The sequence below is a fragment of the Mobula birostris genome, chromosome 12, assembly GCF_030028105.1.
Source record: "Mobula birostris isolate sMobBir1 chromosome 12, sMobBir1.hap1, whole genome shotgun sequence".
Lineage (NCBI taxonomy): Eukaryota > Metazoa > Chordata > Chondrichthyes > Myliobatiformes > Myliobatidae > Mobula > Mobula birostris.
Window position 1 is genome coordinate 97,377,732 of NC_092381.1, and position 17,487 is coordinate 97,395,218.

Here is a 17,487-nt window from a genome sequence, read left to right on the forward strand (position 1 = left end):
TTGGCAGGTTTACCTGTTCGTACTTCTCAAGCTCTGTGTGGTAGATCTGCCGGATTTGTGTCAGTTTAGCCCGGTAGTCAGTGTGCTCTGCTGAGTTGTCTGTGCTCGAGCCCCCAGAGGTGGCAGCAGCAGCAGCTGCAGCAGTAGAGGCAGAACCTCCGCCCTTCTCCGGTCCAGCCACACCCTCTGCCAGCAGCATGTTGTCCAGTCGCAGGAGCTGGGGGTCTGGTGGATCCTCTTCCTGTGCTCCCCGAATACTCAACTCTGCAATACAATGCAATGCCTTTTAGTGCACTGAGTAAATCCCCAAGCCCGCCTATCCCCCCACTACCCACTCCAGGGAAAGACCAATGGCCACCTGGTTCAATATTACCTAGGACAATCATTGGAAAGGGTATGTCACCAAATTGCCTAAACTTCAGCAGAAGCACCAATGGAAGCATCTTGAGTGAATCCACAATGACAAAACACAGTAATCCCAACTCACAGTAACACAGGGGCTGAATAGAGTAGTGGACACAGCCCTCCCCACAATCTTCAGCACCTGCAGAAGGTGCTCCCTCAAGAAGGCAGCATCTACCATTGAGGATTATCAACCATCTGGGTTATGCCTTTTTTCACTGCTACCATCAAGCAGGAAGTAGAGAAGCCTCAAGTCCCACACTACCAGGTTCAATAACAGTTACTTTCTTACAACCAAAAGATCCCTGAACCAATCTGCACAACTCTAACACTATCTCAGCAATGGATCCACACAAATCACCTCTTGCACTAATTTGGAGCTGTCTCTGATTGTGTTGTTTAACTTACTTTTTGTTTTGCAGTCTTTTTTTCTTCACTATATATAATCTATGTATAACCGATATCCTGTATTGTCTAAATTGACGTGCTAGTGATGATACCGCAAATAATTTTTTCTCAATACCTGTACCTCACTATACTTGTACACAAGAGAATAACTTCAACTTAGCATTTTAGTTGACTAGAGGTTTTAACTACAAGATTCCCAATGTCAATCACTTCCATGGACTAAGAAACAGAGATACTTCACTCATTCGTCTTGGGATTCTGAACCTGCAAATCTGCTGGAAAGAAGTTTTATTTGCATAACTTGTTACCCAAGCTACTCCTTCCTGAGAACTCCCAAGCTGGCTCAGGAATTCCTGAAAGATGTCAAATCTGTCCAGCGAGGGTGGGCTTGGAAGCAGGTGTGCAAGCAATGCAGTGGAAGTTGCATGTCTTGCCCCAACATGATGGCCTCGCTTCAAGCATCAAGTTGGGGCGGTGGAGGCACTGAAACTTTGTGCCACAGGTTGAGCTGAAGAAACACAAGTGGGCTTTTTCCTCTGGAGAGGTGATAACTTGAAAGGGAACTTGAATGAGTACCAGTTTGAAGCTGTTTCATGTCACTACGCAGTATGTACCAGTGGGCCATACGGAGCACTCTGACAACATGACCTACAAAAGACACTGCCCACAGAGAACTGTGAAGACAGATCATGTCTACAGACAGCACAATCCACACTGTTCACAAAGACTACTGTCTAATGAGATCACAATCCAGAGGTCATGTCTAGAGAAGACAATGATTATAATCTCTGCCTACAGAGGCCATTAACTACAGAGGGCATTGATTACAGAGGGAGCACCATGTGCTGTACACAATGGACATTGATTACTGAGGTCTCTGTAATTGTACTTCTCGCTGCCTCAGGAAAGCAGCGAACATAATCAAAGACCCCTGCCCTCTTCTTTTCTCCCCTTTCAATCAGGCAAAAGATGCAAAAGCTTGAAAACATTTACCAACAGGCTAAAGGACAGCTTTTGTCCCACTGTGATAAGATTCTTGAGTGGACCTCTTGTACAATAATGATGAACTCTTGACCGCACAGCTCTAACACATCTAAAAATTTGTCAATAACTCAACAATTGTTGGCAGAATCTCAGATAGTAGCAAAGAGATGTTCAAGAGAGTGATAGATGGACTGGCTGAGTGGTGTCACAACAACAGTCATGTACTCAGTGTCAGTATGACCAAGCAATTGATTGTGGACTTTAGGAAGTGGAAGCTTGGAGAGATCATCAATTAGCATATCCCTTCTGGTTGTTCCACCACAGAAGGTCCAACCTTTCTCTGAGATATACTCTGTCCCCATTATCTGCAAATACACACTCACCAGTCCACATCAAGAGGTCAGCAGTGGAAAGAGTGAGCGGTTTCAAGTTCCTGGGTATCAACATCACTGAAGATCTATCCTGGGCCCAATATATCAATGTAGTTACGAAGAAGGCACGGCAGTGGCTATATTTCATTGGAGTTTGAGGAGATTTGGTATGTCACCAAAGACTCTAGCAAATTTCTACTGATATCCCATGGAGGACATCGTCATCTGGTATGGAGGCTCCAATACACAGGGTCAGAAAAAGCTGTAGAGGGTTGTAAACTCAGCCCGCTCCATCATGGGCACTAGTCTCTCCACCATTGAGGACATCTTCAAAAGGCACTGCCCCATCATTAAGGACCTTCACCAACCAACACATACCTTATTCTCATTACTACCATCAGGGAGGTTGTACAGCAACCTGAACACCCACACTCAACGTTTAGGAACAACTTCTTCCCCGCTGCCATCAGATTTCTGAATGGTCTATGAACCCATGAATATCACCTTACTATTTTGCTCTTTTTATGCACTACTTATTTACTTTCTTTTACTTCATATTATAACATATAGTAATTTGTTATGCATTGCACTCTACTGCTGATGTAAAACAACAGATTTCACAGCATATGTCGGTGAAAATAAACCTGATTCTGATCTCCTTCAAGCAGTCACTGCCTTCCAGGAGGCAGTGGAGCTCCCATTGCTCCACCAGCACTGCACCCACAATTACAGGGTATGTTTGCGCTTGTTACTGGTAATGACCACTTTACAATACTCCAGACATCAAATTGCTCACCTGGAAAGAATTACAAATGAAGCCACCATGAAAGTCCTGAATATTGGGCCTAAACCACCGCATCAGCCCCAGAACCATGCGTGTTCTTACCTCAGTGGCTGATGACCATTCCCAGAGACTGTTCCAAAATACAGCTGCTGGAGGAGATCAGGAAGGCAAGGAAGATCTGTAGAGGCACGGGATTCCTCTGCTTCCACAGATGCTGTCTGGCCTGATGTGTTCCTCCAGCAAAATATTTTGCACTCTAAATTCCAGCATCTACAGTCTCCTGTAGATTTCCAAAGACTGTTGATAAACTCACCAATGTTATTCTCCAACAGTCAGTACACTCTAAATCCTTGTCTACAAGTGATAGTGGCATTCATAACAGAGATAACAAAGCAATGCTGATGACACTAAAACATCTTTTGAGCCCATTAATAAGTAGATTAAAAAGCCGAGACACTAAGAAAGGAAAAAATATTAACTAACTAATTCCACTGAAACCCACAAAACAGTGGGGTCAGTTTCAAAACTGGTGTAGCTTTGTAAAATGACCTTTCTGTTTGAAAACAACGAGCAAAAGGGAGTCACTTGACGAAACAGACCTATTAACTGATGCCTTATTTATATAGGCAATGACTGGTTCATTCAAGAGCATATGTACATATACATGTTGGAAAACAGTTTGAGATGGGATTTGAATCCATGAACAGCAAATTTGAAGATAATGGGGACAGAGTAGATCTCAGAGAAAACTTGGACCTTCTGTGGTGGAACAACCAGAAGGGATATGCTAATTGATGATCTCTCAGGTCTTTTGGTTCCTGTCTCCAGTAAATTCCCATTCAGAAAGCAACATCTTAGCCTTGAACAGCAACCATGAAACAACTGATCTCCTAGGGTCATAGAACACTACGGCAAAGAGAGAATCCATTTGGCCTATCTAAACCATGCTGAAGCATTAATCTGCCCAGTCCCATTGACCTGCCCTCCATACCCCTCCCATCCATGTACCGATCCAAGTTTCTCCTAAATGTTGAAATCGAACCCACATCCACTACTTGCACCTGCAGCTCATTCTACGCTCTCACCACCCTCTGAGTGAAGGAGTTTCCCCTCATGTTTTCCTTAAACACTCCACCTTTCACCCTTAACCCATGACCTCTAGTTGTAGCTTCACCCAACCTCAGTGGAGAAACCTGCTTGCATTTACACTGTCTGTATCGCTCATAATTTTGTATACTTTTATCAAACCTCCCCTCAATCTTCTACATTCTAGGGAATAGATCCAACCTTATTGAACCTTTCCCTATAACACAGGTACTCAAGTCCCAGCAACACCCTTGTAAATTTTCTCTGCACACTTTAAATCTTATTTTCATCTTTCCTGTAGGTAGGTGACCAAAACTGCACACAATACTCCAAATTAGGCCTCACTAATGTCTTATACAATTTTAATATACATCCCAACTCCTGTACTCCGTACTTTGATTTACGAAGATTAACGTGCTGAAAGCTTTCTCTATAATCCTATCTACATGTGATGCCACTTTCAATGAATTATGGATCTGTATACCTAGATCTCTGTGTTCTACTGCACAGCTCAGTGCCCGATCACTCACCATGTAAGACCTACCCTGGTTGGCCAATCCTGATGTCATCCGCAAATTTGCTGATCCAGTTAACCACATTATCATCCATATTATTGATATAGATGTCAAACAACAACGGACCCAACACTGATCCCTGCAACGCTAGTGCAAAAATTGCAGGGGCTCTAGCAGAGATATTTAAATCATCCTTAGCAACAGGTGAGGTACTAGAGGATTGGGGGTTAGCTAATATTATTCTGCCTCCAGTCAGAGAAGCAACCATTCTACACCACTCTTTGGCTTTCCCCCAAAGCCAATGACTAAACCAATTTACTACCTCATCGTGAATGCCAAGCAACTAAACCTTGTTGACCAACTTCCCATGCAGGACCTTATCCATGTAGACAAAATTCACTGCCTTGCCTTCATCAAAATTCCTGGTAATTTCCTCAAAAAACTCTTGAAATTGACTAGACATGACATACCATGCACAAAGCCATGTTGACTGTTCCTAATCAGTCTTCGTCTATCGAAATACTCATATATCTAGTCGCTTAGAATACCTTTCAATAACTTTCCCACTTCTGATGTCAGGCTCACCAGCCTATAATTCCCCAATTTATTCTTGGAGCCTTTCATGAACAGTGGAACAATATTAGCTAACCTCTAATCCTCCGGCACCTGACCTTTCACTAAGGGCTATTTAAATATCTTTCCTAGGGTCCCTGTAATGTCTGCATTTGCCTCCTACAGGGTCTGAAGGGACACCTTGTCAGGCCCTGGGGATTTATCCTCTCTAATTTGCCTCAAGACAGCATACACCTTTTCCTCTGTAATCTGAAAGGGGTCCACAACCTCGCTGCTACATTGCCTCACATCTTTAGATTTTGCATCCATCTCCTGAGTAAATACAGATGCAAAAAATGAATTTAAGATCAATTTAACATCTGTTTTGACTCCATGCATAGATTAACATTCTGATCTTCCAGAGGACCAATTTTGTCCCTTGCAATCCTTTTGCTCTTAATATATTTGTAGAAGCCCTTAGGATTCTCTTTCAGCTTGTCTGCAAGAGCAATTTCATGCCTCCTTTAGACCTGATTTCCTTCTTAAGCGTTCTCTTGCATTTCTTATACTTATGAAGTACCTCATTTGTTCCTATACCCACTATGTACCTCCTTTTTTTAACCAGGGCTTCAATATTTCTTGTTATCTTGTTATCCTTATTCTTGCCTTTTATTCTGAAAGGCACATACAAGCTTAGTACTCTCAAGCTTTCACCTTTGAAGGCCTGTCACTTACCAAGTACACCTTTGCCAGAAAACAGCTTGTCTCGATCCACACTTGCCAGATCCTTTCTGATACCAGCAAATTGGCCGTTCTCCAATGAAGAGTATCAACCCGAGGACCAGACCTATCCTTTTCCAAAATAACTTGAAACTAATGGCATTAGATCATCAGATGCAAAGTGTTCCCCTTCACAAACCTTTATCACCTGCCCTGTCTCATTCCATAATAGGAGATCTAGTATTGCACTCTCTCTTATTAGGATTTTGATATATTTACTGTATTAAGGAAACTTTCCTGAACACATATGTCGAACTCTTAACCCATCCCATCCAGTTCTTTAACAGTAAATATGTGGAAAGTTAAAATCACCTATTAACACAACTGTATGTTTCTTGCAACAGTCTACGATCTTTCTACAAACCCTGTGGACTGCTGAGTTGTCCATATTATAACTCCATTAACATGGTCATAAATTTCTTATCCTCGGTTCTACCTATAAAACTCTTCAGATGAACTCTCTAGTCTGTCCTGTCTGAACACTGCAGTGACATTTTCTCTGACTTCTTTAATTCCACCCGCTTTATCACATCTAAAACAACAGAACCCTGGAACACTGAGCTGCCAGTCCTGCCCCTCCTGCAACCAAGTCTCACTAATGGCGTAATTCCACATGCTGATCCATGCCTAAGCTCATCCACCTTTCCTATGATACTCCTTGCATTGAAATATACGTATCCAGGACATTAGTCCCACCTTTCCTGACTTTGTATATAGGCTTAACATCTTTCTTCACAACCACGCCACTATGTGTTCTGATGCACTGGTTCTGCAACCGCCTTGTGCAGCACAAGCAAACCTTACCACTAGGCTATTAGATCCCCTCCAGCTCATGTGCAGACCATCCCTTCTGTACAGGTCCCACCTTTCCTGGAAGAGAGCCAAATGATACAAAAATCTAAAGACCTCCTTTCTGCACCAACTCCTTAGCTATGTGTTAAACTGTATGATCTTCCTGTTTTATGTAGGAACAAGTTTCTAGATCTAAGGTTTTGAATATTTATAGTTCTGAATTTTCCGAAGCATCTGATAACAGAATATACTAATACTGTGGCACAGCTAGTAGATCTGTTGCCTCACAGGTCACATGAAAAAGCCTTGATCCTAACTTCTGTCTGTGTGGAGTTTGCATGTTCTCCTTAAGAACACAGGGTTTCTCCAGAGTGCTCCACTTTCCTCTCAGATCCCAAAGACATGCAGGTTGTAAGTTGTTCAGCTGTTGTAAGCTGCCCTGGTTTGTAGGGGAGTGATAGAATCGGGTGGAGGGGGGGGAGAATATGGAGTTGATGCCAATGTGGGGAGAATAAAACAGGATTAGTGGAAATGGGTGGTTGACTGCAGGACCGGGTTTCCACATATTGTCCTGTCATTTTACCATTGGTTTAGAGTATTCCCACTAATATCGTGCCTTTCACATGTTTGACCTCTCAAGGAGATCCCCAAGACTAAATCTTGCACTAAGCCTCAAAATTAAAACACTTAACCACAATTTTGTGTAAGGGTGCATGTTCAGAGTGTCAGAGAAAAGAAAATTAGTGGAAAGGAAGAGTTGGAGGGAATGACTATCAGTTAAGACCCATGTAAAGCCACCAACACTGAAGGAATCAGATCTGGTTTCTTAAGAGACTAAACGTCAGGGAGCTTAGATTGCCTTTGAATTATCAGTATTGAACCAAGTCTATACAGACCATCAAGAGCCTATCAACGCTATGCATGGTAAAGATATCAGATCTGTCTAAAGAGGAATTGGCATCTCATGGTAGATGCACTGGCCACATTATACATACAGTCCAAGAAGTCAAAACTGCCTCATGTTATAAATTTCAGAAATTGTATAAAATTATTAGTCTCATGGGAGATTAGTCTAGTAGATGTTAATGGCTTTGTCAAAGGCAGGTCATGCCTTATGACCTTGAATGAATTTTTTGAGGATGTGACGAAACACATTGATGAAGGTAGAGCTGTAGATGTAGTGTATATGGATTTCAGCAAGGCATTTGATAAGGCTTATGCAAGGCTTATTGAGAAAGTAAGGAGGCATGGGTTCCAAAGGGACATTGCTTTGTGGATTCAGAATTGGCTTGCTCACTGAAGGCAAAGAGTAGTTGTAGGCGGGTCATATTCTGCATGGAGGATGGTGACCAGTGGAGTGCCTCGGGGATCTGTTCCGGGACCTCTTCGTGATTTTTATAAATGACCTAGTTGAGGAAGTGGAGGGATGGGTTAGTAAATTTGCTGATGACACAAAGGTTGGAGGTGTTGTGGATAGGCTGGAGGGCTGTCAGAGGTTACAGCAGAAATTAATAGGATGCAAAACTGGGCTGAAAAGTGGCAGTTGGAGTTCAACCCAGATAAGTGTGAGGTGGTTCATTTTGGTAGGTCAAATATGATGGCAGAATATAGTATTAATTAGACAGTGTGGAGGATCAGAAGGATCTTGGGGTCCAAGTCCATAGGACACTCAAAGCTGCTGCGCAGGTTGACTCCATGGTTAAGAAGGCAGACAGTGCATTGGCCTTTATCAACTGTGGGATTGAATTTAAGAGCCGAGAGGTAATGTTACAACCATAGTTCCCTCTAAGCTGTGTGCGTGTGCATGCACACATGTTTTTCAACCAGTGCACAAAGGAAATTAATGTGTGCACAAAAGGTTAGTTACCTCAAATAATGTAGTAGTTAATAATTATACTTACTCAAAATAATCTCTTAGCTAACTGTTTCTGTTAACTAGTTAGTCGGTTTATCAAATACCACAATGCACGTCACTAATTTACGTCACCTCACCTATCCTGTTCCAGTTTGTAAAGCTGCATCACGGGGATGTGATGTTTGGCGAACAGTGTTCATATCGTAAAGTTCACAAAGATCTGATTCAAATCCTGTAGATGACTTACTAAGTTTTTATTGGAAAAATATTGATTCACTATGTCGAATTCAAAAGAAGCGAAGGGTGTGAAGCGCAAAAGAACTGCAAATCTGTTTAAAGTTGAATGGCTTAGCAATATAGTAGAAACTGTTACACTGAAAGCTCATGAGGTCATGAACGTTCAGCTACGAGAAATATCTATGTATGATTCGGAAACTGGAGTTATCTGTTTGATTTGTTGTCGTGATGTGGAAGTTGCTGGAGAATTTGCTAGTGGAAAGAAGAGGGATGATATTTGGAAACTTGACTTTTTGAAGCGCCATTTGGCAAGTAAATCACATTTGGACGGTGTACAAAAGCTCAGGCAACAGAACCTGTCATTACCTGTTACAGGAGTGCTACGCATGTTACGGTTGAGTGTAGATGAGCGAGAGCAAAAATGATCAAACCCAGAGGAGATCTAATTTGAGGTACTAGAATGGTCAGCTTTTGATTTCTCCGCAATTGCAGACCTCACATTTGGCGATGAACAAGTTAATGCCTTATGTCTAAAATATCATGAATCTCTAGCTGAAAATATTGTAACAGTTTAATGATTTCAAATTTTCCGTGCAAGAAAAAATTAAATCCAAACCAATTTCAAACTTTGCTCAAATGGTGGCATTTGTACTTCAAAATGAACAGTTTTGTGACCTTGCATGATTGATGGACATTGGGGGAATCTTTCTTGTGTCTAGTGCGGACTGTGAATGAGGTTTTAGCCTAATGAATCAACTCAAAAACAAGCTGAGAAATCGTTTAGGTGAATGGGTTAGGGTTAGGGTTAGGGTTAATGCCCCTCCTCCCCGTCGTGTCCCATCCCTTATTTATTTGTTTGTTTGGTTGTTTGTTTATTTATTTATTTATTTTCTTTCCCCTTTTTTCTCTCTTTTTTGTCCCTCTCACTATAACTCCTTGCCCATCCTCTGGGCTTCCCCCCCACCTCTTCCCAGGCCTCCCGTCCCATGATCCTCTCTCTTCTCCAACCTCGTATCCCTTTTCCCAATCAGCTTTCCAGCTCTTGGGTCCACCCCTACCCCTCCTGTCTTCTCCTATCATTTCGGATCTCCCCCTCCCCCTCCCACTTTCAAATCTCTTACTATCTCTTCTTTCAGTTAGTCGGCCTGAAACGTTGACTGCACCTCTTCCTCTAGATGCTGCCCAGCCTGCTGTGTTCACCAGCATTTTTTGTGTGTGTGATTTAAATACGTATGTTATTTTGTTATTATTCTCTGCAGTTTTATGTCAAATATTTTGTAAACCTACATAAACTGTCCCATGTGTGCATTCAGTGCGTACATACTTTTGTCACAGGAAAAAAATTTGCACAACATAAGATTTTTGCGCACACTGACTACTAAAAATTAGAGGGAACATTGATTACAACTATATAGGACCCTGGTCAGACCTCACTTGGAGTATTGTGCTCAGTTCTGGTCACCTCGCTACAGGAAGGATGTGGAAACTATAGAAAGGGTGCAAAGGAGATTTACTAGAATGTTGCCTGGATTGGGGAGCATACCCTATGAGAATAGATTGAGTAAACTTGGCCTTTTCTCCTTGGAGCGACAGAGGATGAGAGGTGACCTAATAGAGGTGTATCAGATGATGAGAGGTATTGATCGTGCAGATAGGCAGAGTCTTTTTCCCAGGGCTGAAATGGCTAACACGAGAGGGCACAGTTTTAAGGTGCTTGGAGGTAGATTCAGAGGAAATGTCAGAGGTAAGTTTTTTTACGCAGAGAGTGGTGAGTACCTGGGATGGGCTGCCGGCAACGGTGGTGAAGGCAGATACGATAGGGTCTTTGAAAAGACTCCTGGATAGGTGCATGGAGCTTAAAAAAATAGAGGGCTATGGTAACCCTAGGTAAATTCTAAAGTAAGTACATGTTTGGCACAGCATTGTGGGACAAAGGGCCTATATTGTGTTGTAGGTTTTCTATGTTTTTCTATGTTTTCTATACCTGCCCCATGTAGTATATCAGCTCTGATTCTTCTGGAATTATTGGCATCCCAAACAGTGCGTGACCAGCTGCTCGATCTGGTGATCTATCCCTGGCCATCAGAAACAGCTTACAGCCAATGCTTTCATTTTGACCATACCAAGATGACCAGCATGTAGCTCACAGTTTGTTCGGTATAACAACTCTCTATCCCCACATAAGGCAAGTTCATCCTGGCGCTGGTAAAAAATGGGGGAACCGGTATTTTTGCTGCACGTTTCAGCCATTTTAGTTGGCCATGAAGACCTGAGACTGTGTGGGGTCTTTTCTGGATCATCTCTGTTGTAATAGGAAGACTTTTGATTTGCATTAAGGAGAATACATCAAGAAGAATGTCCCCTTTTGAAAATTTTTCAGGTATTTCCTTTTCCAAGGGTAAACAGGACAATGCGCCAGTATTTCCATGATTAGTTTTCCTCTGAAATTTGATCTTGTAGTTATCTCCTCCAAGAAACAGAGCCCATCTCTATATTAGTGCTGCTGCTGTAAGTGGAACACACTTCTGTGAATTGAAAATGGACACTAGTGGTTGATGATCAGTAATGAGAGTAACCTCTCTCCCATACAAGTACTAACAGGTATATGGAGGAATTTAAGGTGTGGGGTTATATGGGAGGCAGGGTTTAAGGTGGGCCGAAGGGCCTGTACTGTGCTGTACTGTTCTATGTTCTATGTTCTGGTTAGGACATTTTACAGACTCAAGGCCTCTCTGTCAATCTATGCATAATTTTTTCCTCTGCAGCGGTAAGGGAATGTGATGCAAAGGTGCAAAGGCTATAGGGTACTCATTTCCATCACTCATAACATGTGACATGACTGACCTATAGCATAATGCGAGGCATCACAGCAAGCTTCACTGGACAATATGGATCATAATGTGTGGCTACAGTGTCTGATGTCACCATTTCTTTTGTCTTTTGGAAAACCCACCTTATGCTGCTTTGTCCATACCCATTTCTTCTCAATCTGTAGCAATGACTTCATGGGGTGGATTTCATCCATTTTCTGCCATTTTTTTAACTCAAACATCTCTCTCCCGTCTTGCTTAGAAAAAAAAATGTTCTGCACTTCAACAGGTAGGTAGTTGACTCTGGTTTGTCTTATAACTTACTCATTGCCACTGTTATGGTTTGGAACTCCAGAATCTAATTGAAAGAAAAACACAGGAGCCCAGGAGTGAGCCATGTATCCGTGAAACATAGAACACAGCAATCCCATTTCCCTCTGATACAGCAATCTTGCCCGTCGTCCATCCTCAATCTTGTTCCCCAGTGACTGTACATTTGTTAACAAGATGCTGGGTAGAGGGGGGCTTATTCCTATGTGTTTCAGCCTCACTGGACTGACAAAATTCACTTCAGTTAAAACTTCATGCAGTTAAACCCCTAAGCTTTGTTTAGAGACTGCAGCCAATGTCTGAGCATTTTATCAGATATTAAGTTGATTTCTCTTTGTAGATCCATCTCCAGAAAATAGCAAATGAACCCAAATGTATAAAGTCCAAATGTTTGTTAAAGTCTTGCCACACAGCTACTGCACGTTTGCAGACAACTGCTTAAATTATTGAAGCTGCAGACCTCCTGAAGTTTGAAAGCCTTCATCAACTGTTTGGAAAATAAAATAAAAATCACCCATGACCTTGTTTAAGAGCCCAGCGGGTTAATTTATCACTTTAGGCAGAACATCCATTTGAAATAAATCTATTTGAACACAAGAGCTGTCAGTGGTAAGGGTTAATCTCTCTGCAGTTTATCAACTTTGGCAGTACTTCAACTTAGTGGGTGAATGCGATTACAATTATTCCATCCTTTTATACTGCATCTTGGCTTTTAGAAATCACACAATGGCTACGTTCGGGATCCAAAAGTCAAATAGAACATTTTTTTTTACAAGTTTACAGTCTTTGTTGCTTAAGAGAGAAAAAAGGAAGGCAAATGACACCCCAAATGTTCCCAAACTATTTCCAAAACTGCCAAATCTAATTATTCGCTAATTGCCAATAAAAGCATGAGTGTATTGCTGAGGCTGTATTAGGTATTGGTCAGACCAGATTTGGAATATTGAGAGCATCTAAGAAAAGATGTGCTGTTCCTGGAGAGGGCCCGGAGGTTCACAAGAATGATCTCAGGGCTTGATGTAACAGGAGTGGTTGATGTCTCTGGGCCTGTACTTAATGGAGTTCAGAAGGATTGTGTGGCGGCGTTGGGGAAGCCTAGCACTTACTGAAGTCTTGTGGAAGCCTAGCACTTACTGAAAGTCCTTGATAGAGTGGACATGGTGGGGATGTTTCCATTTGTAGGAAAAACTAGGATCTGAGGGCACAGCTTCAGAATAAAGGGATGCCCCTTTAAAACTGAGATTTAGACGTATATCTTCAGCCAGAGGGTGGTGAATTTGTGGAAGTCATTTCCACAGAAGCCTGTGGAGGCCAAGTCATTATGTGTATTAAAGGCAGAGATTGATAGGTTCTTGATTGGAAGTGGGGGTTTGTGGAGAGGTGTTAAGATTCTGGGCAGAAGGCGATGGAATGGTGTTGGAAAAATAAATAGCTATGATTGAATAGCAGAACAGATTCAATGGGGAAAATTGGCCTAATTGTGCTCCTATATCTTACTGTCTTAAATCATATTCTGGTGAAGGGCGTCAGACCTGAAATATTTACTGTCATTCTCTCTCCATAGATGCTGCTGGAATGTTTGCAGCAGTCTGTCTTTGTTTCAGATTTATAGCATCTGCAGTTGTTTGATTGAATTTGATTCAAATAATTTGATATTAATAGAAAAGTTATTGGCACTTCCGAAGATGTGCAATACCTTACTGGTGGATCTTAAGGCAAGAGACTCGACTGAAAACAATAGCTATATTGAAGCATATTCTGGTGAACTATCGCTGCAGACAGCGAGGAGGCAGGTGGAGGTGAAGCTGTTTCGGAGGATGAGCCGTGCGGCACAACATGTTCAAGCTGGGTTTGCAGACAGAGTTCGTAAAGGTGGAGTGAGCAATTTAGAGAGCAGTCGGTGTGTAAGAGGTTTGATGTCCATCCATCTAACCTGGGTGCGAGACTGGATCGCTCCAAGTGCCAAGCTGATTTGGTGAGATCGAGAATAGTTTTGGAATGGGCAGCCCAAGCATATTGGGCACCGGGATCTGGGTCCTAGCATGTGGCACTGTCTAGTACTTGAACAACTTAAATGTCAGCCCAGATAGGTGGAAAGCCCAAAGCCCAAGTGTCGGGACGGAGGTGAGTGTTGGGCTAATTTCGCTCACTCTGCGGTAAATGTTCATCCCTTTCTCCGCAGCACTGAGGCTGTGACCTGATCTGACTGCTGTGTGTTTCTGCTTTGCTGGTGTGATGAACTGGGGGCCGAGACTTGGCTTGGTTCTACTCCAGCTATTCCGAGTACGGAGCTGGGACTCAGTCTGGTTCAGAATGCTGTTGGGTTGCTTCTATTGTTTGCATGGTGTGTGTTTCTCTCTCTCTCTCTTTCTCTTTCTCTGCACAGTTTTTTTGGTCATTTTTTAAATTGGGTTATTTTGGTCTTTTACTTTGTGGCTGTCTATAAGCAGACAAATTTCAAGGTGTATAATTTATACATTCTTTGATAATAAATGTGCTTTGAATCTTTGAATTTGAATAAAATACAAATTTGATATTTAACAGACACTTCTGGGTTTCTGCAGAAAAATAAGCTGTTACAAAGTTAAGATTATTGTGCCTGAAGGATAAAAAGAGCAGCCTGAGTGACATGGCTGATAGAGCCTCAGAGGAGCAGAGAACCGGGTTCAATTCCTGCCCTCGGGTGCTCTCTGAGGGGAGTTTGCACAATCTCCCTGTGTCTCTGAGAGTTTGCTCCGGGCTCACCAGATTCTCTCCATAAGTTAATATAAATTGCCCTACTGTGTGGAAATATGGAGAACTCTATGGGCATTTGGGAAAGGTGAATAAAAGGAGATTAATGTAGGATTGGTTAGGTGAGTGCTTCATGCTTGGTACCACAACAAAGACAGGATTATGAACAATTAACAGATTTTCAATGATGTATTCTGAACCGAAACAACAGACAGGTGGAGTCTAGGGCAATTCTCATATTCATACTACTTCTTAAAGCGACTGTTTCTTATTTTTATGAACACTTTGAGGCTTCTCACTGAATATTCAAACAGAGAGAACAAAGGATTGATTTAAAGACTGTATCTTCCCAACAAACACTGTTTATGATATGTATAAATGATCTCAATAAAAATGGGGAATGGGTGGGTTATTAATTTTGCAGACACTGGACTGGTGTTGTGGATGGTGTTGCTGAAAGATATAGTGGGATACAGATCAGTTGCATTCCAGCCAGATGTGATGTGTTCTGCTGTGACAGATCAAATGTAAAGAGACACTGTTAATGGCAGGACTCTTGACAGCATTTTCATACAGAGGATCTTAGGGTACGTCCATAGTTCACTGAAAAGGGCTGCACAGGTTGATAGGGTGGCAAAGAATGCAAATGGCATTCTTGTCTGTATTAGTCAAGGCATTGAGTTCAAGAGTCAGGAAGTTGAGTTGCAGCTTTACAAAACCCTGGTTTGGCCATATCTGGAGTACTGCATTCAGTTTTGGTTGCCCCATTATAGGAAGAATGTGAAGAGGGTGCAGAATGTTGCCTGGATTAGAGGGCATATGTTCTGGAGTAGTAGAGGCTGATAGAAGTTTATAATATTATGAGGAGCATTACATCCTAGTCCTCTCAAAATCAATGTTAATGTTGCTTTTGCCTTCCAATGAATAATCCACTGAGTTGTGATTCATGGCCCATGAAAATCCACAAGGCTTTCAGTAGTGATTGAAGTGATGGTCTCTAACTGCCCTGACAGCCCTGTGGTAGTGATAGCAGCCCTGGGACCTGGGCTGGAAAAAGAGTGCAGAAAGCCAGTAGGTTAGGAAACTGGATAGAGTGAGGGAAGCATGAGTTACACACTTAGCAGGAAAAGCTTAAATGTCCAGCTGATCATCTCCTCACTGCATCAGAAGACAGAGCTCCAGCGGTGACATCTGGATTCAAAGTGTAGCACAGATGAGAGGAAATAGCTGATTGGTAAGTACAATGACAAACAAGAGAAAATCTGGAGATGCTGGAAATCCAAAGCAACACACACAAAATGCTGGAGGAACTCAGCAGGCCAGGCAGCATCTATGGAAAAGAGTACAGTCAATGTTTCGGGCCAAGACCCTTCGGCAGGTCTTGGGTAAGGCATTCACAAGGGATGATATGGTTATAACGAGTGTGGTACCTGGAGTAAGGCATTTACAAGAGTGATATGGTTATGACAGGTGTGGTAACTGGGGTAAGGCATTCACAAGGAATGGTATCATGATAACAAGCGTGGTAACTTGGGTAAGACATTCACAAGGAATGGTATAGTTATGACGGGTGTGGTAACTGGGGTAAGGCATTCACAAGGAATGGTATCATGATAACAAGTGTGGTAACTCGGGTAAGGCATTCACAAGGAATGGTATCATTATAACGAGTGTGGTACTGGGGTAAGGCATTCACAAGGAATGGTATGGCTATAATGAGTGTGATAACTGCAGTAAGGCATTCACAAAAAATGGTATCATTACAACAAGTGTGGTAACTGGGGTGAGGCATTCACAAGGTATAGCTACAAAGAGTGTGGTAAAACAGAGGAACCTGGAAATACCGATTCATAATTCCTTGAAAGTGGCATCACAGGTAGATGGGGTCATAAAGAGAGATTTTAGCATATTGCCCTTCATATATCAGGACATTGAATACAGAAGTTGGGATGTTAAGCTGAAGGTGTACAAGACACTGGCAAGGCCGAGTTTGGAGTATCGTGTGCAGTTTGTTTAGAAACTTTTAGATAGGCATATGATGACAGAAAAATCGGGGCTAAATAGGAGGGAAGGGTTAGATTTATCTTAGAGTTAGCTAAAAGACCGTCTTTTCCCCTCATATTGGGTGAGGCAATAATTGAAGTTCACCGGTTAATGGTGAAAGATACTACTTCCTCTCACCTGTGCTACACTTTAAATACTTGAAGGGAAATGTCTTCACTCAGAGGATGAAGAGTGTGGAACAGTTCGGGTTAAAAACAGCAATGCCTCACTTAATTGCAATGGAATGAGGAAAGAGCTGGTTAAAGTGGACTGGGCCTTAGAGTTTCAGGAAAGATGGAAGACGAGCAGTAGCAGAGGTGACTCAAGACACCTGCTAGAAATAGTTCCCAGTAGGAGCAGAGGTTGTGAAGGGGTAAGGAGGAATGACACAACATGGCTAATTTAAGCAAGTTAAAAGAGGAATTATAAATTGGAAGGGAAAATGCACACAAATTGCTCTCAGACTGATGTTATCAATCTCAATCCCCATTTGTTTTCCTGTTATTAAGTTTCTCTTACTTGCTCAGCAGTTTACAGTCGCTAGTCAACAACCAGCATATCCTCAGATGTGGGAAGAACTGGGAGCACTCAGGGGTAGCCCATACAGTCAGAGGGATAATGCGCAGACTCACCTATCAGGATCAAACTGAGGTAGAGGGAACTGTGAAACAGTATACATGCTCCAAATACCAGGGTCCCCAGAAAGGAACTGGTCCTTATTGAAAGTGTTCTGTGGCAAACATCGAAAGTTACAAGACTAAATGACATTCAGGTGGGATCCTGAACACCAGGAAGAAGGATGTAT

General features: G+C 42.2%; 1 protein-coding gene across 3 annotated transcripts in view; it reads right to left on the reverse strand.

Moving 5' to 3' along the window:
- Nucleotides 1–17,487, reverse strand: part of LOC140206135 (pre-B-cell leukemia transcription factor 1-like) — a 607,496-nt gene that overhangs the window by 138,365 nt on the left and 451,644 nt on the right. For all 3 annotated transcript variants that reach the window (XM_072274346.1, XM_072274345.1, XM_072274344.1), the window contains exon 3: nucleotides 14–264. In XM_072274346.1, the coding sequence (XP_072130447.1) occupies nucleotides 14–264 (251 nt within the window). The remainder of the gene's footprint in view (nucleotides 1–13; nucleotides 265–17,487) is intronic.